The sequence below is a fragment of the Hippopotamus amphibius genome, chromosome 16 (assembly GCF_030028045.1).
Source record: "Hippopotamus amphibius kiboko isolate mHipAmp2 chromosome 16, mHipAmp2.hap2, whole genome shotgun sequence".
Taxonomy (NCBI): Eukaryota; Metazoa; Chordata; class Mammalia; order Artiodactyla; family Hippopotamidae; genus Hippopotamus; species Hippopotamus amphibius.
Genome location: NC_080201.1, coordinates 47,029,443 through 47,053,038, shown reverse-complemented (window position 1 = coordinate 47,053,038; position 23,596 = coordinate 47,029,443). Strand labels below are relative to the sequence as shown.

The following is a 23,596-nucleotide window of genomic DNA, read 5'->3' as shown; positions in this document are numbered from 1 at the left end:
TTTTCCTGATTTACTTCACTTGGTTTGATAATCTCTAGGTCCATCCATGTAGCTGCAAATGGCATTATTTCATTATTTTTTATGGCTGAGTAGTATTCCATTGTGTATATTCCATGTGGTATATGCATATATACCAAGTCTTTTTTTATCCATTCACCTGTTGATGGACATTTAGGTTGTTTCCATGACCTGGCTATTGTAAATAGTGCTGCTATGAACATAGGGGTGCATGTATCTAGGAAAAACCTCTCCTAAGAGGCAACATTTGAGCTGTGGCCTGCCTGAAGCATGAGAAGGAGAGGGCTATAGAATTACCAGGAGAAGAGAGAATCAAGCAGACAGAATACCAAGTGTAATCTTCCCAAGGTAAGAAAGAGTAGGAAAAGGGGAAAAGCCAGTGAGCCTGGAGAATAGCCATGGGAATATGTTAAGAAGTCAGGGTGGGGGCTTCCCTGGTGGCGCAGTGGTCAAGAATCAGCCTGCCAATGAAGGGAACACAGGTTCGAGCCCTGGGCTGGGAAGATCCCACATGCTGTGGAGCAACTGAGTCTGTGCACCACAGCTACTGAACCTGCGCTCTAGAGCCCGCGAACCACAACTACTGAGCCCACGCACTGCAACTACTGAAGCCTACACGCCTAGAGCCTGTGCTCCACAACAAGAGAAGCCACCGCATTGAAAAACCCGCACACTGCAATGAAGAGTAGCCCCCGCTCGCCACAACTAGAGAAAGCCCGTGTGCAGCAGTGAAGACCCAATGCAGCCAAAAATAAAATAAATAAATAATAAAAAATAAATCTTTAAAAAAAAAAAAATAAAGAAGTCAGTGTGGAATGGTGAGCAGGGAACACATCGCCCAGAACCACAAGGTCGTGGTAGACATGTTCATGGTGTGGAGTTTGGATCTGAAGTGTGAAGGAAGCCATTGGAGATATTAAGCAGGAAAGCACAAGACCTGACTATTGTCTTAAAAGGTCCTAATTCCACACCTGGAGGATGTAGAAGGTCATGGCAGACCGTTTTCCTTCCATAGCAGTATGAATAAAGGAATAAACTAAAAGTTCGTCTTTTTAAAATCATCAAAGAACTGTGGAACGTAAAGAGTAAAATCTCAAGAAACTAAATTCCAGTGAATGAAGACTCCATCTTAAGTAAACAGAAATCAGACAGTTTTTCTCCCTTCTGGGGATTTTGGCCAAACGTTGGCACAGGTGGGTAAAGGGTTGGACCTGTGATGGACTGTTCTGGGGAAAGAGAAATTAGCAAAGCTTTTTAAAGTCAAACGGGCTGGTGTGACAGCTTGAAAGCTCGAATGCACAGCCAAACGCACAGCAGAAAAATACAGTATCTGAAATTGAGAATTACTTTGCTGGGCTTAATGATATTCTGGTTGTGGTAGAAAAGATCAATAAATTCAAAACCAATTTAATAGAAATTATCCAAACTGAAGCACAGAGAGAGAGAGAGAGCATCACACTGTCTGAGTGCTATCAGACACTACCTAGTTATCTAACATAGTTGTAATTTGAGTCCTATATGTAGAGCAGCTCTGGTACAGAACAGATTCAATATGTGAAAAGATAATGGCTGAAAATTTTCTCTAAATCATGGAAAAATATATTCCAGAAGCTCAGAAAGGTCTGGAGAGAAAATCTTTAAAGCAGCTGTATCCATCAGGATTCTCCAGAGACCAGAATAGAGATGAGATAGAAAGATGGGGAGAGAGGGAGAGTGAGGGAGAGACTGAGATTTATTTTAAGAAATTGGCTTATGTGATTGTGGGGGCTGGCAAATCTGAAATTTGTAGGGCAGGCTGGCAGCCTGGAAATTCAGATAAAAGTTAATGTTGCTGCCTTTAGTCCTAAATGCATAGGCCAGGCCAGCAGGGTGGAAAACTCAGGCAGGATTTCTATGCTACCGTCTTGAGGCAGAATTCCAGGAAACCTCAGTTGTCCCTCTTAAGGCTTTAACTGATTGGAAAAGCCCCACCTGCATTATGAACGCTAATTTATTTTACTTAAAGTCAACTGATTGTAAATGTTAACCACAGCTGTGAACTATAGTCACAGTAACATCAAACAACTGGGCACCATAGCCTAGCCAAACTGATACCTAAAATTAACTATCCATCATAGTGGCCACAGAGAAAAAACACCCTGGACTTCAAGAGAACAAAAAAACCTCCTAAAACCATCTTCTTTATTTTTCTTGTTTTATTGAGGTATAATTGACAAATAGAAGTGTAAGGTGTTTAAAGTGTACAACGTGATGATTTGATATACATATACATTGTGAAAGGATTCCCACATCCATCACTTCACATATTTATTTACCTTTGTGTGTGTGTCACACACACAAAGGACATTTGTGTTTGACCCTCTTAACAAATTTCAATTATACAATACAGTGTTATCAACTAAGGACTATCTTCTAATAAGAAATAATTGAAATCAGGAGACATTAGAGTGACATTTTCAAAGTACCGAAAGGGAAAACAAACAAACACAGCTGTTCCTCCACTCCCTCTCCTGATTGGCTGGAAAGCCAAGCAGGCATACCTAGACTAGAAATTCATATCAGCCAGCTGTCGGTCCAGCCCCATCATCATTTTGTCCTCCTTTCATGATTGGCTGACATGCAGAGGGGGTGTCTCCTAGACAGATCCACCCTCCTAATTATGTTGGCCCCGCCCACCCCTCTGTTCTTTAGCAATTGACTGACAGTCCGTATGGACCGGCTTACTTTTCTGATACGCTGAGCCAGTCCCACTTGCTGATTCTCCTCTTCTGATTGGCTAGAAGTTGGAAGACGTGTTGATCAAAGATGTCCCATCTCCTCACCAGCCCCCCCCCCCCTTCCTGAATTTTGGCTCCTGGAACAGACAATTAGATCAAGAGACCTGTATCCCTCATTTTTGGCTTCTGAACCCCATTCTGAGCTTTGCATACTTCTCTATCCAAGAATACCTTTTTCTAACTAATTTGCTCAAGCTTCCCTGCCAGGCATAGGGAGTGGGGAGTCGGCCTGCCCTGATCATAAAAGGCAGCCGTTGAGTTCTCGCAGTTTCTATCAAACATCTGCGAGTTTTGCCATGCCTTCATTCAGCAGGTAGTGAACCGCCTGCTGTGGGTCAGACTCTGTGTTGAGCCCTCGGGGAGGGGGGGGGGGGGGGGAGGAGGGGTCTCAAAAACGCAAGACACTGCTGAACCCACCCTCCTTCGTGAGGCTCCCTTATCCTTTGCCTCCCGAGCACCTACCCCCACCCGTTTCCTAGGTCTCACAACTCTCAGACTGTGCTTTCATCTTCTTTAATGCTGTGCCTCCCAGAGCTGTGTCCTGGCCCCGCCCTCCCCTCCTTGCTCCCCACCCCCACCCCGGCCCCAAAGTACAGGCACCAAGGGCAGGCAGGACCGTGACTGTTTTGTTCGCTGCAAATCTCAGTGCTCAACGAAAAGCTTGGCACGTACTAGATGCTCAGTAAACATTCCACAAATCATTAAATGGAGGATGGTTTTGATGTGAGGCCTTCTTCTCAAACGATGTCTGGTGTGATTCTGTGTATCTACACGCGCGTCTGTGAGGACTCTCCAGCCTGGCTACGTGGGTTCGAATTCTGGCTCTGCCAGTTACTAGCTGTGTGACCCTGGCCAAGTCGTTGACCCTCTCTGCCCCTCAGTTTCTTCATAGTAAAATAGGAATAAAAACAGTACCTTCCTCATGAGGTTATTGTGAGGATGAAACGAGCTCATATATATAATCGCTGAAGACAGGGCTGAGTGCAGTAAGTTCTCAGTGAGTGTCAGCTGTTATCCTGGGTTTCCTGACAGTGTGTGTGTGTGTCTGTCTCTCTGTTTTATGCCGGGGACATGTGTCTTTGGTGGACAAAGAACATCATCCCAAGGCAGGACTGTGGGTCTATGTCAGTATTTGTGGCCACGATGGCTGCTGCATACCGTTGAGTGTATGTGGAGATTTACACCGAGATTTATTCATTCAACAAAAGTTTATTGTGCACCCACTATTTGCTATTCTAGGCATTAGGGATACATTAATCAAAAACAAAAACAAAAAAACCCAAACAAAAACAGGCATGAGGTGAGCCTGCCCTCATGGAGCTCACATTCTATCAGGAGGATTCGGAGAATACAGAAGAAACCCAATAAATAAGAAAAATTACATAGGTTAGAAGGTAAGTGCTATGGGGGTGGGTGGGGAAGTGGAGAAGGTGATGGAGATGGAGAGGGCAGAAGGGAGACTGAGGGTTACAATTTTAATTAGGTTAGTCAAGGAATCTCACCGGGAAGACAACAGTTGTGTAAAGACCTGATGGAGGGAGAGAGGGAGCCATGCAGAATCTAGGGGAAGAGCATTCCAGGACGAGGAAACAGCAAATGCAAAGTCTAGTAGGCACCATGCTGTTCACTACGCTGTTCACTGTTCGCTGTGTCTGAGGCGCAGCAGGGAGACCAGTGGGGCTGGTGTGGACCCAGCATGGGGAGGGTGGGAGGAGGGGAGGTCAGGGAGGCAACAGGGCAGCTCACCAGGACCTTGGGCCCCAATGTGAGGACTTGACTTTAGCTGGAGTGAGGTGGAGCCCCGGGAGGACTCTGAGGTCCTGGTCCAACTCAGGGGTTCCCAGGCTCCCTCTGGCTGCAAGTGGGGAGCAGATTTTGGGGGCTGGGATGGGAGTAGGGAGACCAGGAGATAGGCTGCTGTGAGAGCCCAAGCAGGAAGGGATGGAAGTTGAATCAGAGTGAGAGCAGAGAAGGGAGAGATGGTTGGATTCGGGATATGATGTTAAGATCTCAAATAAGGAAGCCTGACAATTTCCTGAGGACGGTTGACCTTTGCACATCTGGACAAAGGTGGGAGGGGAGCAGAACACAGGAGACCTGGCTGCCAGCTTAGCCAGGCTGGGGTGACGTTGCCCCTCACTCCTTGATACCCTGCCTGCTCCTCTGCCAGCTGGAAAAAGAAGGGGAAGCAAGGTCCCTGCCTGCTGGGCCCCTAGCTTCAATCTTCCCAGGGTCTGGAGGTGGGGGTGCAGTGGGGGAAGGGTGACCTGCCCAGGAGGCGAAGGGCATTGCTGAGTCCACTATCTTATCAGAGACCAAACACAGACAGAAAATCAAGGTCACAATGAATTCTTTCACTTGGCAAACACTCCCTGAGGCCAGCCTGGGCCGACTCTGGCCTGGGTGGTGCAGGCACACAGTGGTGACTGAGACATCCTGGATCCCATCCTCAGAGTCCGGGGGGAGATGAAATGTCACCAAATAGGGACAGCCCAGAGTGGTCGGGCTTGTGAAGGAGGAATTACGGGTCAGAGTGGTCAGGGCTGGGAAAGGGAAGCCTAGGGGTCTGTGGGAGCCCAGGGTGGGTACCTGATCTAGCCTGGTGGGTGGTCCCAGAAGAGAGGTAGTTGAACGTGGGGAGGATGCAGGGCGAGTGTTTCAGGTAGAGGAAAAGCTTGTGCCAAGGTCTTGAAATTATTATTATTTTTTTTCTGGATGTGGTGCTTGGCATGCGGGATCTTGGTTTTCCGACCAGGGGACCCGTATCCTTGGCAGTGAAAGCGCAGAGTCCTAACCACTGGACATCCAGGGAATTCCCTTGAAATGATCATTTTGACAAGTGGACATCTTAAAACATGAAGGGGAAGTGGCACATGGGAAGAAGGAGGGACAGCCCGCTGAGTCCCTAAAGAGTGTGTGTGGTTACGATTCTAGGAGACTCTTGTTCAAATTCCCCTGAAAACCCACTCAACTGTTCGCCATCCATTTAACAGTCAGGGAAATTTTTTTCAATTCTGACCATTAACTGTCCTCCAAAAAATTCTCCATGATCCATGTGCCCCGGGCTCAGAGAAATCCTGCTCTACGGTGCTTACCGCATCGCATCACGCTTGCGACATTCTTGTGAAAAGTCTTCGCCCCTGAGTGGTGCCGGGAGTTGCCCGTCCCCTCCCCACATGGCACAGTCCACCCGGGCGCCGCTCCAGGTGCCAACGTTGGCGCAACTCCCGCTGTATCCAGAGTCTGCCTGTGGACAACCGGCTGTGTCCTCTCCCGAGACAGGGTTAGGGTTGCTTGGACACACAATGAAAAAATAAATGTGCAAGCAAAGTTCCTCCAAAGACACAGAACTTGAAGGCTGTGTACTATCTGAAGGCTGTGAAATCAGGGGGGCTGATAAAAAAACGTTTAACTGGGCACTGACCAGTCAGAATGGACAAGGCCCTGGGGCTAGAGCAGGGTCGGGCTGGGCTGGGTGTGGGAAGTCTGGGGGCTCAGGCAGTGACTCTGTTTCTACTATTGAATCACCAGTCCAGCTGAGTGCTGACTGTGACTGTGTCAGTGTTTTAATAGAAAATAAAGACATCGTAGAACAGCCCTCCAGTCACCCCCTAAGCCTCTTGATATCCCCCAAATGCCTGCTCCATTCCAAACTGCTTGAAGACTCAAAAATACCCTGACATGGTGCTCAGAGAAGGATACACATCACGGCTGTGCTCCTGCCAATCACGAGGAACCATCTGCAAACCCAAACCAAGGAAAATTCTACGACATAATGGAGATGGTCTTCCAAAATGTCAGGGTCATGAAAGGTAAGGAAAGGCTGAGGAAATGTCACAGATTGGAGGAGACTAAGGAACCAGGACGACTAAATGCAAAGTGTGGTCCTGGATCGGAATCCTGGAGCAAGAAAAAGACATGAGAGGGAAAACTGGGGAAATTCAAATAAATTCTCTAAGTTAGTTAATAATGTCACATCCATGTTAATTTCCTGAATTTGATCACTGGACTGTGATTATGTAAGAGAGTGTCCTTATTCATAGAAGACACATGCCTAAGTATTTATGGACAAACATCCTGTCTCCAACTTACTCTCAGATGATTCAGCCAAAACTTTAAAAAACCTATTATCTATCTATTCATCTATCTATCTATATCTATCTATCTATCTATCTATCTATCTATCTATCTATCTATCTATCATCTATCTATCTATCATCTATCTATCATCATCTATCATCTGTCTATCATCTATCTATCTAGTACAGATGTGGTAAGTCATTAAATTTAGGTGGAGGGTAGGCAGGAATTCATTTTACTATCCCTGTAACTTGTAGGTCTAAAATATTTAATATAAAATGTTGAGAATTAACATAATAAAACTAAGAAACAAGAAAAACAAATGAGGCAGGGACCAGAGGACAGTCCCTGAGTTTTGAGAGAGGTCTGCACAGTATTGCAGGTCAGCCCTCTGCTGCCAGTGATGGTGCCTCGGAATCCCCATCTGTGACTTGGGGTGTGGGTTTCCCATGTCTGTGCAGACATGACTGCATATCTGCCCCTGGCCCTGGACACAACGAGGGGCACCTGAGACGTTCCCAATGCCTGAGACTTCCTGAGGGCCTGGCTGGTGCGCCAGGTTTGTTAGTGAATGTTCCCAACCACCCGAAGAGATAAATCCTGTTTTAACATCCAACAGTGTCTATTGAGCATCTATTGTGTGTCTGAGGGCACTGTTCTGGGTGCTGTGTATACAGCAGCAAACACAACCAAGTCCCAGTCTTCCTTCTCATGGGACAAGATGGACACCAAACAAATAAGATTCAATGTCAGGTTGGGATAAAGGGTGTGAGTAAACAGGGTGAGGGGATGGAGCCTGATGGGGATGCAGTACTATAAGGGAGAACTCTCTGAAGAAGTGACATGGAGCTGAGACTTGGAGGTGAGAAAAAGCCATGCTGACATCTAAGGAAGAGGGTACTAGGCAGAAGGAACTGCAGGTGCAAAGGCCCTGGGGCAGGAATGACCTTGGCCTGTACAAAGCACAGCCAGGCCAGTGTGAGTGGCTTGGCAGTAGAGACAGCCGGGAGAGGTGAGCTGGGGCCAGATCGTGCAGGAATGATTTTGGAGTTTATTCTGAGTGAGAAGGGGAACCCTTGGAGGGTTGTAAGCAGGGGAGTAACACAAGCTGTTTCACACGTGTGACTCAGAGAGAGAAGCCCCCAGTGAGCAAGTAGACTCATTGTAAGGGCAGTGAGTGTGGCTTCAGCCCTGCCTCCTCTCTTGTGATTTCCCGCAGTTGAGTGGCAGTAGGGAGGGGCTCCAGCTGCTCCCAGGTGACCTGCCCCAGAAGAGAAGGACGTCGCCAAAGCAATTATCTTATCAAGTCTACCCACACGTGCCCCTGGAGACACGTCCACTGTGTGAAGCCCAAGCATGAGAATATCAAGGACCTGCCTCCACCAGGCCAGCCCCTCACTGCTGCCCATGGAGGTCCCTGCCTGGAGGGGTTACTAGGGGGTTCCCAGACCTCAAACCTGGCACCAAGCACCAAGTTCAAAAAGTCCTTTCCCCACTTTGCACTGTGCTTTCCCCACCTGGACAGGTTGGGGTGGGGACAGGGGAATGAATGAAGGCTGTGAAGGCTATAGCTGGACTGTGGCATGCCTCTGGGGTCCTCTGAGCCCCAGTTTCGCCCTCTTCACAGTGGGAATAATAGTACTGCCTTCCCAGGGGTTTCCTGCAAGGAACCATGAGGTCACACATGTCTAGTACCCGGCATATGCTTGGCACTGCTGCTGGGAAGTTTGGGTGTTTTCATTGGTGTTACCATATGAGAGCCAGGCTCTGGGGTCAAACCTGGACTGGAATCCTGTCCCTGATATTTAGTCATTGCAACCTCAGGCAAAGTCCTTGACCTCTCTGTGCCTCAGTTTCCCCATCTGTACAGTGGGAGCTAATAAGAGAACATAACTTTGCAGGGCTGTTGTGAGGGGCTCAGGAAACATTCAAGCAGAGCACACAGGGCAGCCCCAGCAGGGAGTAAGTGCTCCCTGAACGACAGCCAGTACAGCCACTGTTGTGAGCACCCTCGCCCCGGCCCACCCCCCCAGGTGTCTGACGCCTGCTGCTCATCTTAAAAGAGGACATTCTACAGCCAAGCCGCCTGGTTCTCAGTCCTGACCCTCACGTCCTAGCCTGGGGACATGGGCAAGGGACGTCACCCCTCTAAGCCTCAGTCTCCCCACCTGTAAGGGGTGGTGGGTAAGAATGGCACTCACCTCAAAGGGTAGTTGTGAGGTTAAATAAATTAATACATGAAAGCCCTCAGCACAGTGCCGGGCATGTAATGAGCGCCGTATGTTTGCTATGCCTCTCGTTGTTAGTTCGGCTATTCCCAGTGGTTCCCTGGTCTCAGTGACAGGTTGCGATGGGGTCCAGGCAAGCAGGGCAGCCCAGTAGGGAATGCCCGCGCTGCCCAGGCCTGGAGGTCACCCCAAGGAGCCCCGTAATCAGCTATAATCAGGCCTGCCCTGCTCCACCTCCTCCCTCCCTGGGTATATCAGGGCTGGTCCAGACCCCAGGCTCTGTCTCGGGCAAAGGAGGGCGGCTGCACCGGGCACCATGGGGAAGGCGGTGCGTGGGGTCAGGGATCGGGGGGTGGAGGTTGGAGGCAGGGGTTCCAGTGGGATCTGATGCCTTCCCTGTCCTCCCATCCCCAGGAGAACTACGAGCTGTACCAGGTAGAGCTGGGTCCTGGCCCCAGTGGGGACATGGCAGCCAAGATGAGCAAGAAGAAGGCAGGCGGTGGAGGAGGCAAGAGGAAGGAGAAACTGGAGAACATGAAGAAAGAGATGGAGATTGTGAGCAGGGGCCAGGGGCCAGGGGGTGCTGGGCAGGGCTGGGCAAGGGCAGGGGTGGGGCCCGGGAGACGGACAACGAGGGTTGTGTCCCTTCCATGCAGAACGACCACCAGCTGACAGTGCCAGAGCTGGAACAGAAATACCAGACCAGTGCGACCAAGGTGTGTGTGGTGGGGGTTGGGGTGGGGGAGAGAGAGAGAGAGAGAGAGAAACGAATTAGAAAGGGCCAGAGAGAGAGTTAAGAGAAGCAGTTAAAAAGAGACAGAAAGGGACAGAGACAGCAGGAAGAAAGAGATAGAGAGAAAGATGGAAGAGAAGAGAGAGACACAAAGGAGGGAAGGGGAGAGGGGCGGGGGGGGGGTGGCGCGGGGTGGGGGTGGGCAGGGAGAGGGAGGCAGAGAAGGGAGGGAAGGCGACAGAGGCAGAAGAGCTCTCATTGATGAGAGGAGGAGAGGAGAGCCCTTAGCGACCACCAAGACCTCACCCCGCCTGTCCCCAGGGCCTGTCTGCCAGCCTGGCCGCCGAGGTGCTGCTGCGGGACGGGCCCAACGCGCTGAGACCGCCGCGGGGCACCCCTGAGTATGTCAAGTTCGCGCGACAGCTGGCGGGCGGTCTGCAGTGTCTCATGTGGGTGGCCGCTGCCATCTGCCTCATTGCCTTTGCCATCCAGGCCAGCGAGGGTGACCTCACCACGGACGACAATGTGAGTGGCGGGTGCTGGGGTCCAGACACAGGACACAGGGACCTGGGGGACAGAGGACATTGAGCATAGGTCTCAGAACACGAGTGACATAGGATGGGGATATAGAGACATGGAAAACAGCTCTAAGATATGGGTCATGGGGTCCGGAGGACATTGGGATATGAGACAGACCCAAGGACACAGGTCACAGGGGACGCAGGGGAGACTCTCGCAGAGATGGAGGAAGTAGGGAGGGATACAGAGACATAGACATGTTTCCTTGGGAAACAGAGGACATGGAGGCATGGGACAGATGAAGGACAGAGGGCACAGGGGACACTGGGACTCAGACATAGGGCCACAAGGGCACAGGGACACAAGAGACACAAGACTCAGGACACAGTCCATGGAGAGACAAAAGATATTAGATATGGGCACACAGAGACGTGGAGAATATTGAGATGCAGGACAGGAGGACATTGGAGATATGACAGGGGTCAGGACAAGGGGCATGGGGACCTTGGGACATGTGACATTGGACAGAGGCTTGAAAAGTCATAGGGCACGTGACACAGGATGGGGACTCAAGGGTACATAGGCATGGGGAAACATTGGACATAGGGACCTGGAGTTTGGAACATGGGACGCTGGTCATGGAGGACACAGAAAATGAAGCACGAGACCTGCGGCACATGTGGAGATGGGGATGTGAGGGCACAGGAACTGTTGGGCATGGAGGACACGAAGATGGCACGCAGATTATGAGAACACAGAATATGAACCTTGGGAACACAGGGAATGTAGGACAGGGGAACATGAGAGAGAGGACAGTGGGGAACGCAAGACGTGGGGGCACAGGGAAAGGGAACACGTACCACCAAGCTGCGCACTGACATGGGGCACAAGTCATAGGGAATGGGACCACAGGGCCAGGGGAAATGGAACCTATGGACACAGGGACACAAGACACAGAATACAGGGCAGCCGAATGTAGGATATGAAGAGCACGGGACAGAGACACAGGTCACAGGAAACGGTGCCTGAGGCTTCCTAGTGGAGTGGGGGAAAACCACGGTGGTGACCCTGGAGGAGAACCATCAGGGGACCAGAGAGCAGGTGGTGGCCTCAGGCAGGGAGCTTCCAGCCCCTGGTCATAAGCCAGCCCCTCTCCGCCTCCGCCAGCTGTACCTGGCCCTGGCCCTCATCGCTGTGGTCGTGGTCACCGGCTGCTTCGGCTACTATCAGGAGTTTAAGAGCACCAACATCATCGCCAGCTTCAAGAACCTCGTGCCCCAGGTGGGTCCCCAGCCCCCCGGCCACTTGAGCTGCCAAGTCTCCACAGGGGTGCAGGCAGCTGTGGTCCCTCCCATCAGGCCCAGCCCGCCCTTCATCGCCGGCCTCCACCTCTCCCCACAGGTCCTCACCTCTCCCTGCTTTTCACCTCCCCGCCTCCCCAGCTCCACGCAGCAACTTCCACCCCCCACTCCCCGCCCCCCTCAACTCTGGTGCTCTTGCCCCCACAGCAAGCAACTGTGATCCGAGATGGGGACAAGTTCCAGATCAACGCGGATCAGCTGGTGGTGGGCGACCTGGTGGAGATGAAAGGCGGGGACCGCGTGCCAGCCGACATCCGCATCCTCCAGGCCCAGGGCTGCAAGGTGGACAACTCCTCGCTGACGGGAGAGTCTGAGCCGCAGACCCGCTCGCCCGAGTGCACACACGAGAGCCCCCTGGAGACCCGCAACATCGCCTTCTTCTCCACCATGTGCCTTGAGGGTTCGTGAGGCCCCCCCCCCCCCCCAGCTGACCACGCTGCCTCCATCGCCCCCTTCTGCTCCATTCTGAGACACACTTCCTCCCCACGTCACAGGACTGCCACCTCTTTGGGTCACACTGCCTCTCTAGCTGCCACTATTGCCAGCGCTTTCCCAGGTCACGCTGCCCCCACTGCCTGCTATGACTGCCCTTCCTTTGGTCCACGCCACTGTGCGCACCCCCAGTGCCGCCCACCTGGCGCTGAGTCAGCCTCTCGGCCCCACTGCAGGCACTGCGCAGGGCCTGGTGGTGAACACGGGCGACCGCACCATCATCGGGCGCATCGCATCACTGGCCTCGGGAGTCGAAAACGAGAAGACACCCATCGCTATCGAAATTGAACATTTTGTGGACATCATCGCAGGCCTGGCCATCCTCTTTGGCGGCACATTTTTCATAGTGGCCATGTGCATCGGCTACACCTTTCTGCGGGCCATGGTATTCTTCATGGCCATCGTGGTGGCCTATGTGCCTGAGGGGCTGCTGGCCACTGTCACGGTGAGTTGGGGAAGCAGAAGAGCGGTGCAGTGAGCTGAGAGGCCTGCCCATCCGTCTTTTCATTCATCCAGGCTTCCCTCCATCCTCTCCCTATCTGTCCATCTATCCATTCTGCTCCCATCCACCCACCCACCTTGCTGTCATCCATCCTCCCCCCAACCCTCACCTCTCCACCCATCCCTTCCATTCAGCAAACACCTATCAGGGCTACTCTGGGCCGTGTCCTGTGCCACACACTGAGGACTTAGAGGTGAACAGGCAGGGGCTTTGACAGAAGGAGTCTGAGGTCCAGCGCTGAAGGCTGTGGGCAGTCTTCAACAGTCAGCACCCGGTCCAGGGGCAGCCCAAGAGGAAGCCCAGGGAATGTTGGTTTTCTCATTTTGATTGTGCTGATAAGATAAATTACAGAACCTCAGCTAGGGCAGCTTAGAGCAGGGCCTGGCTACATTTATCTGGACATAATGGGGAGGCAGCCCAAGTGGAAAGAACAGGCTGGACCAGAGCTTGGAGGCAAGAAAAAGCCTAGTCTTTGCAGGGGAATGCTGCATATGCAGTACTGTGGCTGGGGTAAATGATCCCCAATGCTGAGAGAGGAGGGAAGTGGGACTGGGCGCAAGGCTTGGTCCCCACGCCTGCGTTTCTCACCCTTCCCCCAGGTCTGCCTGTCTCTGACAGCCAAGCGGCTGGCCAGCAAGAACTGTGTAGTCAAGAACCTGGAAGCAGTGGAGACACTGGGCTCCACCTCAGTGATCTGCTCTGACAAGACGGGGACCCTCACTCAGAACCGCATGACTGTGTCCCATCTGTGGTTCGACAACCACATCCACTCGGCTGACACCACAGAAGACCAGTCAGGTGTGGGGGTGGGAGGAGACAGTGGCTGGGCTGGTAGATGGTGCAGACCAAGACAGAGCTCTGAGGTTACTGAAGGGAGCCTGGGGAGGGCTCTGCACTAATGGAGAGGGGACTCCATCCCATCAGGCAAAGGGCTGGGTCCTGGGTCCAGGGACGCGGCTAGGTTCCAAGTCTGTGAAGGGGCTTGACATTTATTGGATCTCATGGGAGACTTGATACTGGGTCTGGAGAGAAAGCTGCCTCCCGGGGTATGAGGGGGTGTTTGGGTCCCACCTAGGTCTGGGGCGGGGATCCAGTTCTGAATCTGGGGGATTGGGGGCTCGGTTCTAGTGTGGGAGAGCCCCTTCGCGGCCCCAACCTGGATGCCTGGCCTCCAGGGCAGACATTTGACCAGTCCTCGGAGACGTGGCGGGCGTTGTGCCGCGTGCTCACCCTGTGCAACCGTGCTGCCTTCAAGTCGGGCCAGGACGCAGTGCCCGTGCCCAAGGTGAGAGCCGGGGGCGCCTGGGGGGATCCCAGGAGCCTGGTGGTGCAGCCAGGATCGCCCCTGACACACGCCCCCGTTCCCAGCGCATCGTGATCGGGGATGCATCGGAGACGGCGCTGCTCAAGTTCTCGGAGCTGACGCTGGGCAATGCCATGGGCTACCGTGAGCGCTTCCCCAAAGTCTGCGAGATCCCTTTCAATTCCACCAACAAGTTTCAGGTGTGCACCCGCCGCGGCCGGCCCCGCCCACAACAAGCCCCGCCCACGAAGGTCCCACCCACATTCAGGGCCGGCCTGGGCGGGACTTCACTCTCGGTCCCCTCCCTCTCCACAGCCAAACCCCACCCACATCTCCCGTCCCGCCCACAGCCAAGGCCCGGCGAGGGCCGGGGCTCTCCGCCAGCTCTCAGCTGTCAGGCCCTCGGTGGGGAGAAGCTCTCAATCCAAATCCCGCCCCAGTCCAACTCCGACCCCAAGTCTGCCCGTTCCCCACGCCCAGGCCCGTAACTAGGCCTCTAGGTCCGCCCCAAACTTCAGCCTCTACCAAGGACCTGCCCACCAAGCAAGCGCCTCACTGGCAGTCCCAGCTCGACCCTCCCAGGGCTATTGCCGAAACGCTTGGGCGCCGTCAGCCCGCTGTTGCCCAAGCCCCGCCCCTTCCTCTTGACCTCGCCCACAACACCGCCTCCTGCCCCGCCCACAGCTGTCCATCCACACCCTGGAGGACCCGCGGGACCCGAGGCACGTGCTTGTAATGAAGGGCGCCCCCGAGCGCGTGCTGGAGCGATGCAGCTCCATCCTCATCAAGGGCCAGGAGCTGCCACTGGATGAGCAATGGCGCGAGGCCTTCCAGACTGCCTACCTCAGCCTGGGGGGCTTGGGCGAACGCGTCCTGGGTGAGACCCCCCAAGCCGGGGTAGAGGTTAAACCCGCGTGCGAGGAGGAGCTAGCACAGAGCCTGCCCAGCTTTCCCGGCCCAGCCCTGACCCTGACCTTTCCCATCACTGGTGGACAGTTGACCTGTCCCAGTCTACACACTCACCTTTGACTTTCCCTGTGTCAGTCCTGACTGCTGTCCTCAATGCCTACCTTGACCCAACCTCTCCCAACCTGTTCTCATCTGGATCTCACTTATCCTGACCCAACCTGTGATCCCTTGATTTTCCCCAGCGCTCCAGCTGATGACCTGCCCTTGCTTTCTTTCACGTCTTCCTTTCAGCGTCCTCCTCTTGACCCTTTGACCTCCCCCAATCCCTGCCTCAACTCAAGACTTTCCCCAATCCTCGTCCTGATCGCTGACCTCCCTTTGTGTCTTGACTCCTTAAACTTCCCTAACCCCGCCTCAGCTCTGGAAGGCACAAACCTGTGGTCCAATTTCTGGATCTTCCACTTTACCTAGTGTTTGACCTCTGGCAAGAAATGTCCCTTCTCTGAAGGTTTTTCCTCATTTGTAAGATGAGGATGCTAGTAGCCTCACAGAGTGGTTGTGGGGATGGATTCAGATACAGTTGTCTCTCAGTATCTGTGGGGTTTGGTTCCAGGACACCCACCGCACTCCCCCACACCCTTACCTGACAGATACCAAAATCTAACCCTAACCCTAACCTATGTACTTCCTTGCACATACTTAAAATCATCTCTAGATTACCTATAATGCCTAATACAATGTAAATGCTATGTATGTAGTTAGTGTGTGGCAAATTCAAGTTTTACTTCTTGGAACTTTTTGGAATTTTCTGGAATTTTTCTCAGAATATTTTTGATACACAGTTGGTTACGTCTGTGGATGTGGAACCTAACTGATCTAATGTGAATAAAGGATTCAGCACGTGGTCAGGCATCCATAGGTGCTTGGTGCAAGGTGCCTGGTTATTTTACTTGTCACCTGGCCTTGCTATGGAAGGGTTCACCCAGGACTCCTCTCTGCCTTCCCTGTTTTCTGGTCAGGCTTCTGCCAGCTCTACCTGAGTGAGAAGGACTACCCACATGGCTATGCCTTCGACGTGGAGGCCATGAACTTTCCAGCCAGTGGCCTGTGCTTTGCGGGACTCGTATCCATGATAGACCCACCCCGGGCCACCGTTCCTGATGCTGTGCTCAAGTGCCGCACAGCAGGCATCCGGGTATGCCCCTGGGGAGAGGACCAGGCCGGGGTGAGAACAGAGGATGGCAGTATTTGGGGGTGAGGAACCCTGTGACAAAAACCCATCTGAAAATGACTTGAACCACAAAGGAATATACTGGTTCAAGAACTGAAAATTTCTGGAGAGTGAAGCTTCAGGTATAGCTGGATCCAGGAGTTCAGTGTCTTTAGGAATTTGCCTTTCTCCACATCTCCACATCTGCTTTTCTCTCTGCTGGCTTTATTCTTAAGCAATCCCTCCATTTAGGTGGACAAAGATGAACACCTTTCAGTAGCTGCAACTAACATCCCACCTGTTTAGCCACCCCACCAAAAAAAGAGTGCCTCTTTGGCAGTTGTACCAGATTGGGCCACATGTTCATCCCTGAACCAATCACTGTGGCTGGGGGATGTCCACTGGGGAGGACGGGGAGAGTGGGCTAATCTGAAGGAGTCAAGGGTCTGCTGGTTCCGCCTACAGGTGATCATGGTGACAGGTGACCACCCCATCACAGCCAAGGCCATTGCAGCCAGTGTGGGCATCATCTCAGAAGGCAGCGAGACAGTGGAGGACATTGCTGCCCGCCTCCGTGTGCCCGTGGACCAGGTTAATCGGAAGTAAGCCCCTTTCAGCCCTCCTTGTGGTTCTTCCCACACCCCACACAGACTGAGGCCCCAGCAATGCCCTCCCACCTCGCTCTCTAGGGATGCCCGCGCCTGCGTGATCAATGGCATGCAGCTGAAGGACATGGACCCATCAGAGCTGGTCGAGGCACTGCGTACCCACCCTGAGATGGTGTTTGCTCGAACTAGTCCCCAGCAGAAGCTGGTGATTGTGGAGAGCTGCCAGCGACTGGTGCGACCTTGCTGATGAAGGCGGGCAGACGGGCTGGGCCGGCCCTGGGCTGCCTTCTCACTGACCAACCTCCCACCTGTACGCACGGCCTGCAGGGTGCAATCGTGGCTGTGACGGGGGATGGTGTGAATGACTCCCCAGCCCTGAAGAAGGCAGACATCGGCGTGGCCATGGGCATTGCCGGCTCGGATGCTGCCAAAAATGCTGCTGATATGATCCTACTGGATGACAACTTCGCCTCCATTGTGACAGGCGTGGAGCAGGGTCCGGGCCGGGTCAGAGATGGGGGCAGGCAGTGTGGGCAAAGTAGGAAATGGGCTGTGAGGAGACTGAGGTGCCCGCTCTATCCCCACAGGCCGGCTGATCTTTGACAACCTGAAAAAGTCCATTGCCTACACATTGACCAAGAACATCCCTGAACTGACGCCGTACCTGATTTACATCACTGTCAGCGTGCCCCTGCCCCTCGGGTGCATCACCATCCTCTTCATAGAACTCTGTACCGACATCGTGAGTCTACAGCCCCAATGCCCCCACCCACCCAGTGCCCAGAAACATATGCCCACAGACAGATGTGATGAACAGAGACCACTACAGACGGTCCTGGACTCAGAGTGATACAGATGTGTGTACAACAGACAGCCAAATGTGGACACACAGGCAGGCACGAAGGTAGTCACGGGCAGACTCACAGATGTGGACGCACGGGGGGACACTGAGGTAGGCATGAACAGGCTCATAGACACACATGGACTCAGATATGGACACTCAGACAAACAGAGATTTTTAACAAACATGGATATCTGGCCAAACTTGGACCGCATCCCTCAACGGACATGGACAGATAAACAGCATCAGATAGACCCCAAGGCAGACAGACAGAAAAGAGCCTCAGATACAAGCCACGGATGCAGCCAGACGCATGGCCATGTCACATATTTATTCAACAGCATTTACGTAATGTCTGCTCTGGGCCAGGCACACATTAAATACCTAATTTTGTCCTCGTAACTGCTCTATTTCTTTATCATCCCCATTTTACTGATGAGCTAATTGAGGCTTAGACAGATTGAGCGGCTTGCCCCAGGCCACACAGCTAGTAAGTAGCACAGCAGGGATTCAAGCCCAGGCAGTCAGGTGCCCTGGAACCTCTGCCCTCGGTCAACACACTCTGCTGCCACTCTGTGGCCACAAGCAGATGGGGTGGGGGACAGGGAGGTGGACACAGGTTCACAGACAGAAGAGATGCAGAGATAAAGAGTGACAAAGAGAGATACAGAGACAGGAACACAGACACAAAAGCAGAGACACTGTCACAGAGAAAGAGACTAGAGACAAAGGCCAAAAAAAAAAAAAAAAGGAAAGAAAGAAAGAAATTAAGGAAGAGAGAGAGAGCGAGAGCGAGCGAGCAAGCACAACTGGGAAACAGAGCAAGACCAGAGGACCCCAGAGAAGAAACAGACAGAGAGGAGGCAGATGGGGAGGAAGAGGGGAGGAAGACAGAGACAGAGAGAGAACACACAATAGCAGAGATAAATGCAGACGTTCCCGTGGAGATGGACACCAGGACGGATGTGGACACACATGTAGTCTGGACACACAGACATTCCTGACAAGGGCCAGCTGGACCTGGGCTGTCCAGGCAGGTGTGGCTGTGTGGGCACTGTGGGTCCTGCCTCCTCACCTCTGTTATGTCCCTGCCCACTGCAGGGGGGAGGGGGGCTCCAGAGAGTCGGCAACAGTGGCCCAGGTGAGCCCTCAACCCTGGTTCTTTCCCCTCCTGGCCAGTTCCCGTCTGTGTCCCTGGCATATGAGAAGGCCGAGAGTGACATCATGCACCTGCGTCCACGGAACCCGAAGCGTGACCGATTGGTTAACGAGCCCCTGGCTGCCTACTCCTACTTCCAGATCGGTGTGCGCCCCGGGCCAGGGAGGCAGGCTGTCCCGCAGCACCACTCGCGGGCCGTGGGGTCTCTAACTGGGGCTCTGCCTTGTTCTGGATCTCGGTGTCTGCATTTGATCCCGGGTCACTGTCTTTCTCTGAGTCACTGTCTGCAGCTGATGATCTCTGTGGTCCGATGTGTTCCTTCCCTGTCTCTGCGTCACTGCTTCCTGTCTTTTTTGGGGTCTCTGGGTGTGTCTCTGTCCCTGCCTCTCTCTGTGTCTTGTCTTTTTTGTCTCTGTCAATTTCTCTTGGAGTCCTTGTCTGTGTCTGTCTCTCCACGTCTGTCACTGTGTTCTTGTCTGTCTCCATGGCACTGTTTCCGTGTTCCTGTCTCAGTGTGCGTGTGTCCCTGACCCTGTATCTCTGTGTCTCCATCTCTGTCTCCCTGTGTCTCCTTGCCTCTCTCCCAGGTGCCATCCAGTCATTTGCTGGCTTCACTGATTACTTCACGGCCATGGCCCAGGAGGGCTGGTTCCCTTTGCTGTGTGTGGGGCTCCGGCCACAGTGGGAGGATCACCACCTACAAGATCTGCAGGACAGCTATGGCCAGGAGTGGGTGAGCCCCTGCCCCATCCCATGAGTCCCTCATGTTCAACGCCACCTACCTTGAGTGTGGCCCACGCTCACTCCTCCACGTGTGGCTGAGCTCAGCCAGAGCCTCTCAGACTCCCAGGCTCGCTGCCAGTTCTGGGGTGAGGGGCCTTTCCCACCACTGTCTCCAGCTCCAAACTCCTGCTTCTGATGACCCCAGCTGCAGATGGGTCCTCTCTCTGCCCTGACAGCAGCACATCATCGCGGGTGTGGAACCAGCACCACTACCACCACCCCCCCTCCTCATTCTGTTATTTTCCCTGCAGCATCACTTAGAGTATTTGCATGTGTGGCTGACTTTAGTGAAAGTTTGGAGCACAGAGAGGCTCGATCTGGCTAGCAGGTGTGTATAGTTTGCCTGCAGCACGACAGATCAGGATCATCCCCTTAAACATTTACTATGACGATTAAGAGTATCGTTCTTTGGAGCCAGACTGGTTGGATTCATTGTCTGCCACTGCTCCTCACGGCTGTGTGATCCTGGGCCCGGTATTTTGCCTCTCTGTGCCTCAGTTTTCCCGCCTCTAAAGTGGAGTGCGTACTAACGTGTATCTCAGGGATCTTTTCACAGTGTGGTTCTCAGACCAGCAGCAGCAGCAGCAGCACTTGAGACCTTGTTTGAAATGCAGATTCTCAGTTTCCCCCTCAGACCTCTGGGGTCAGAAACTCTGGGGGTGAGGCCTGTGTTTTAACCAGTTCTTTTGGGGATTCTGCTGTATGTTGAAGTTTGAATCCTACCACTCTACCTCATAGGATTACTGGGAGGATGAAATGAGAAAATATATGTGAAACTCTTGGTACCTGGAACACAGCAAGTGTTCCTTACACAATTAGCTCGTATGTATACAAATAGTATATCGGACTTCCCCGGCGGTCCCGTAGTTAGGAGTCTGTGCTGCCAACACAGGGGGCATGGGTTCGATCCCTGGTCGGGGAACTAAGATCCCACATGCTGTGTGGCGTGGCCAAAAGATTAAAAGAAAATAGTCATACTGAAGAAATGGACTGAATAATGGCTACCCCTCTTTGAATGGGCACGTGTCGTGTTCCTCAAAGGCCCACCTGGCCCACGTCGCTCATTTTTGCCATCTGCCTGGGTCCTGGAGTCACTGGACTTTGTAAGTCCTGCCTCAGGATTCGAATTCCCTTTTCCCAGGAGCCTCCTTCTGGGTGCCCAGGAAATTCTACATCCCTCCTTTCCTTATGAAAGCAATTGACCTGACCTACCGATTGCCCAGGCAGTGACATCCAAGTTCTGCTAGACCAAGTTTCTAGGCCCCACACTCTGGGGTCCCGCAAACCTGGCAGATCCTGCATCTCTCCTCTGCCCCCACCCCAGCCTCTGACGCGCGGGAAAGAGCATTTAGGGGTTCGTGGCCTTGGGTCCCGTGTGCCTGGCTGGCTGCAGAGGCTCTCCACCTGGGCTCAGGCCGCCTTTGTTCCCTCCTGGCCCCCAGACGTTCGGGCAGCGCCTGTACCAGCAGTACACCTGCTACACCGTGTTCTTCATCAGCATCGAGATGTGCCAGATTGCCGACGTCCTCATCCGCAAGACACGCCGTCTCTCTGCCTTCCAGCAGGGCTTCTTCAGGTGTCGCAGGCCGGCCCCAGCCCCGACCCCACTTTGCCCTCCAAGCCCTGGTCCCAACTCCCAGCAGGTCCTGACCAGGGCTTACTACAGCCAGCAAACCCCAGCACTGGGTGTGTGGATGTGCCCGTGCAGGTGTTTAAGGTTCCTTATCGATAGCTGGCCAATAGCTCCCACCTCATGCCTCTCAACTGGCCCCTCCGTATTTCACCAGCTAAAAGGGTGATGCTGACAGGGCCGGCGTCCACTGTTGGAGAGGTGCGGGCCGTGCCAGTGTTCAATGTTTAGAACATCTCCCTGCTGCTATCTGACCTCCTCTGACCCAGTACCCTGATTTCCATTGGGTTCCCAATTCCTCGTGGCCTGTTCTTGTCCTGAGTCTGCCAGTCTGAGCCTGTCCCGTCCTGGCCCACCTGCAGGAACAGGATCCTGGTGATTGCCATCGTGTTCCAGGTCTGCATCGGCTGCTTCCTGTGCTACTGCCCCGGAATGCCCAACATCTTCAACTTCATGCCCATTCGGTGAGGGGTCGTGAGCTGTGAGTATCGGGGTGGGCCTGCAGGACGCTGACCAGGGGCTAGCCTCAACCTCGCCTGTGCCTTCAGGTACCAGTGGTGGCTGGTCCCCATGCCCTTTGGCCTCCTCATCTTCGTCTATGATGAGATCCGGAAACTTGGAGTTCGCTGTTGCCCAGGGAGTGAGTGTGGAGACTGGGGGCCTGGGGATGGAGGGCTGAAACTTTCTCAGAGCAGCTACCCTGACCTTTGATTTGCAGTACTTGACCTGCAAGCCCTTGACCCTCCGTAGCAAACCACCACTGAGCTATATACCCTCTGAGCCCCTGGCTCCCTGCCCCACCCCGACCCAAATCCCCCCAGCACTGAGTCTCCTTTCTCTCTCTCTCCCCCAGGCTGGTGGGACCAGGAACTCTACTATTAGAAGGACCGCTGCCTTCAAGCCATCCTTACAGCTATCACAGTAGGGTGGGGGGGGGGGGACACATGGGACCCTCTGGACAGCCACCAAAACATCTGAGCAGTCAAGAGTCTGGGGCTGGGGCTGCATCTGCTCTTGTAGCCCACGGCAACTCAACCTTGGAGAGACTCTGCACACTCCCCTTGCCCTCCCACCCCCCTGGAGGAGGAGTCCCTAGGCCCAGTCCTCTGAGCTGGCCTCAGGGAAGCCCCCACCTGAAGGGTGGGGAGGCTTTGAAGGGGAGTGGGAGCTCACAGCTCCTGTGAGGTGGGTCTGTCCTTAGGACTCCAGGCCAGCAAGACAGCTGCCTGAGGGGTCTTCTTTAAAAACACACTCGTGTCTGCATGGTAGTAATAAACCAGCTCACGTTAACTGTGCTTTTGTTTGGTGCCGGCATCATCCTAAGTGTTTTTTCATGAGCGCTCTTGGTCTCCCACAGTCCTACATTAGAGGCTATTAGTTTCAGGCTGTATCTCCAGCTTCTAGAACACAGCCTGGCACATAGTAGGTACTCAGTGAAGCATGCTCGCGGCGGCGGGGGGGCAATGAATTCCCATTTCTCTGCCTAGGGTTATAGCATTTCTACGCGAGCTGCATGTGACCACAGGCACCCTCCAGGGCGGTGCCTTTAACCGCTCCACTAGCTAGACAACCACCACCTCTGGGCTCTCCTTTCTCAGCACCCATTCTTCCTCTCTGGAGGCTCCTTGACACAGGTGTCAGAATCGTTTCCACCTCAGGCAGCGCCCCGCCCCTTCACAGGAGTTTCTTCTCTGATTCCCCTTATGGCTTTGCAGCTGCAATGGGCGCCCTATAGCCTGTTAGTCCCAACCAGCTCCTGGAGGCTAAAGTCACAGGTCCCCTCCTCACACCATTCTTACCTGAAAAGTTAACCCTCTAACTGTTGGAAACTCCGGTGTCCACAGTCCCCCCACTTTTGCTACTCCTTTTCCCAGTCCCCTTTCTTTGACAAGTCTCTCTGGCTGGACCCTGGCTTCTCCTTCCTCATCAGCACAGGCCCCTACTCCTACTGGCCTCAGTTCTGTCTGCAGTGATGCCCACATCTGTCTCCAGCCTCCCCTGGCATGTTCAAGGGGACCTGCATTGGTCTCTGCATCAACCTTCAAATCTGATCCCACCCACTGTCCCATCATTGTGGCTCTTTTCCCTGGGAAACGTAGCGAGCCCTCAGGGAGCCTACAAACCCCAAACTTGTGTTACCCTGGACTCCTTCACTCCTTCCTTTCTCACTGGTCATCTCGCCACTCCCCACCTCACCCCACCTGGTAAGACAAAAACACACAGCCCACTGGTCACCATTTCTACTCTCTGCTTCTAGTCACTCTCCTCCTACCCTTGCTGGCCCTGCCCTGGACTTCTCACTTGATGCTCCCCATTCACCTGGTGGCCACGGAGCTCTTCCTAAAGCCCAAACTGACCGTGCTTCCTCTGCCTAGAACTCTCTATGGTTCCCCACTGCCCTGGTCAATTCCCCAGCCCAGGCTCAGAGCCTTCTGTGATCTGG

General features: G+C 53.5%; 1 protein-coding gene across 2 annotated transcripts; it reads left to right on the top strand.

Moving 5' to 3' along the window:
* The first annotated feature begins 9,397 nt into the window (after positions 1-9,397).
* On the top strand, positions 9,398-22,462 carry ATP4A (ATPase H+/K+ transporting subunit alpha). Of its 2 annotated transcripts, XM_057712303.1 has the most exons (22): positions 9,398-9,431; positions 9,518-9,658; positions 9,760-9,819; positions 10,158-10,361; positions 11,523-11,636; positions 11,864-12,116; positions 12,385-12,653; positions 13,310-13,508; positions 13,886-13,995; positions 14,079-14,213; positions 14,698-14,890; positions 15,942-16,117; positions 16,598-16,734; positions 16,822-16,972; positions 17,068-17,236; positions 17,328-17,482; positions 18,761-18,884; positions 19,328-19,473; positions 20,966-21,099; positions 21,516-21,617; positions 21,702-21,793; positions 22,007-22,462. In XM_057712303.1, the coding sequence occupies exons 1-22, from the start codon at positions 9,420-9,422 to the stop codon at positions 22,033-22,035; spliced, it is 3,105 nt and encodes a 1,034-aa protein (XP_057568286.1). In that variant the 5' UTR covers positions 9,398-9,419; the 3' UTR covers positions 22,036-22,462. The 2 variants fall into 2 exon arrangements, with proteins under 2 accessions (XP_057568286.1, XP_057568285.1); XM_057712302.1 differs by lacking the exon at positions 9,398-9,431 and having other exon boundaries at positions 9,491-9,658; positions 22,007-22,035.
* Positions 22,463-23,596: the final 1,134 nt, after the last annotated feature.

What these genes read in the sequence shown, in the direction of transcription:
- ATP4A (XM_057712302.1), top strand. Translation starts at nt 9,491, where the DNA reads ATGCCTTCCCTGTCCTCCCATCCCCAGGAGAACTACGAGCTGTACCAG. An exon ending in ACCTCACCACGGACGACAAT is followed by an intron (nt 10,362 to 11,522) that starts GTGAGTGGCGGG and finishes CGCCTCCGCCAG; the next exon opens with CTGTACCTGGCCCTGGCCCT. An exon ending in ACAGCTATGGCCAGGAGTGG is followed by an intron (nt 19,474 to 20,965) that starts GTGAGCCCCTGC and finishes CCTGGCCCCCAG; the next exon opens with ACGTTCGGGCAGCGCCTGTA.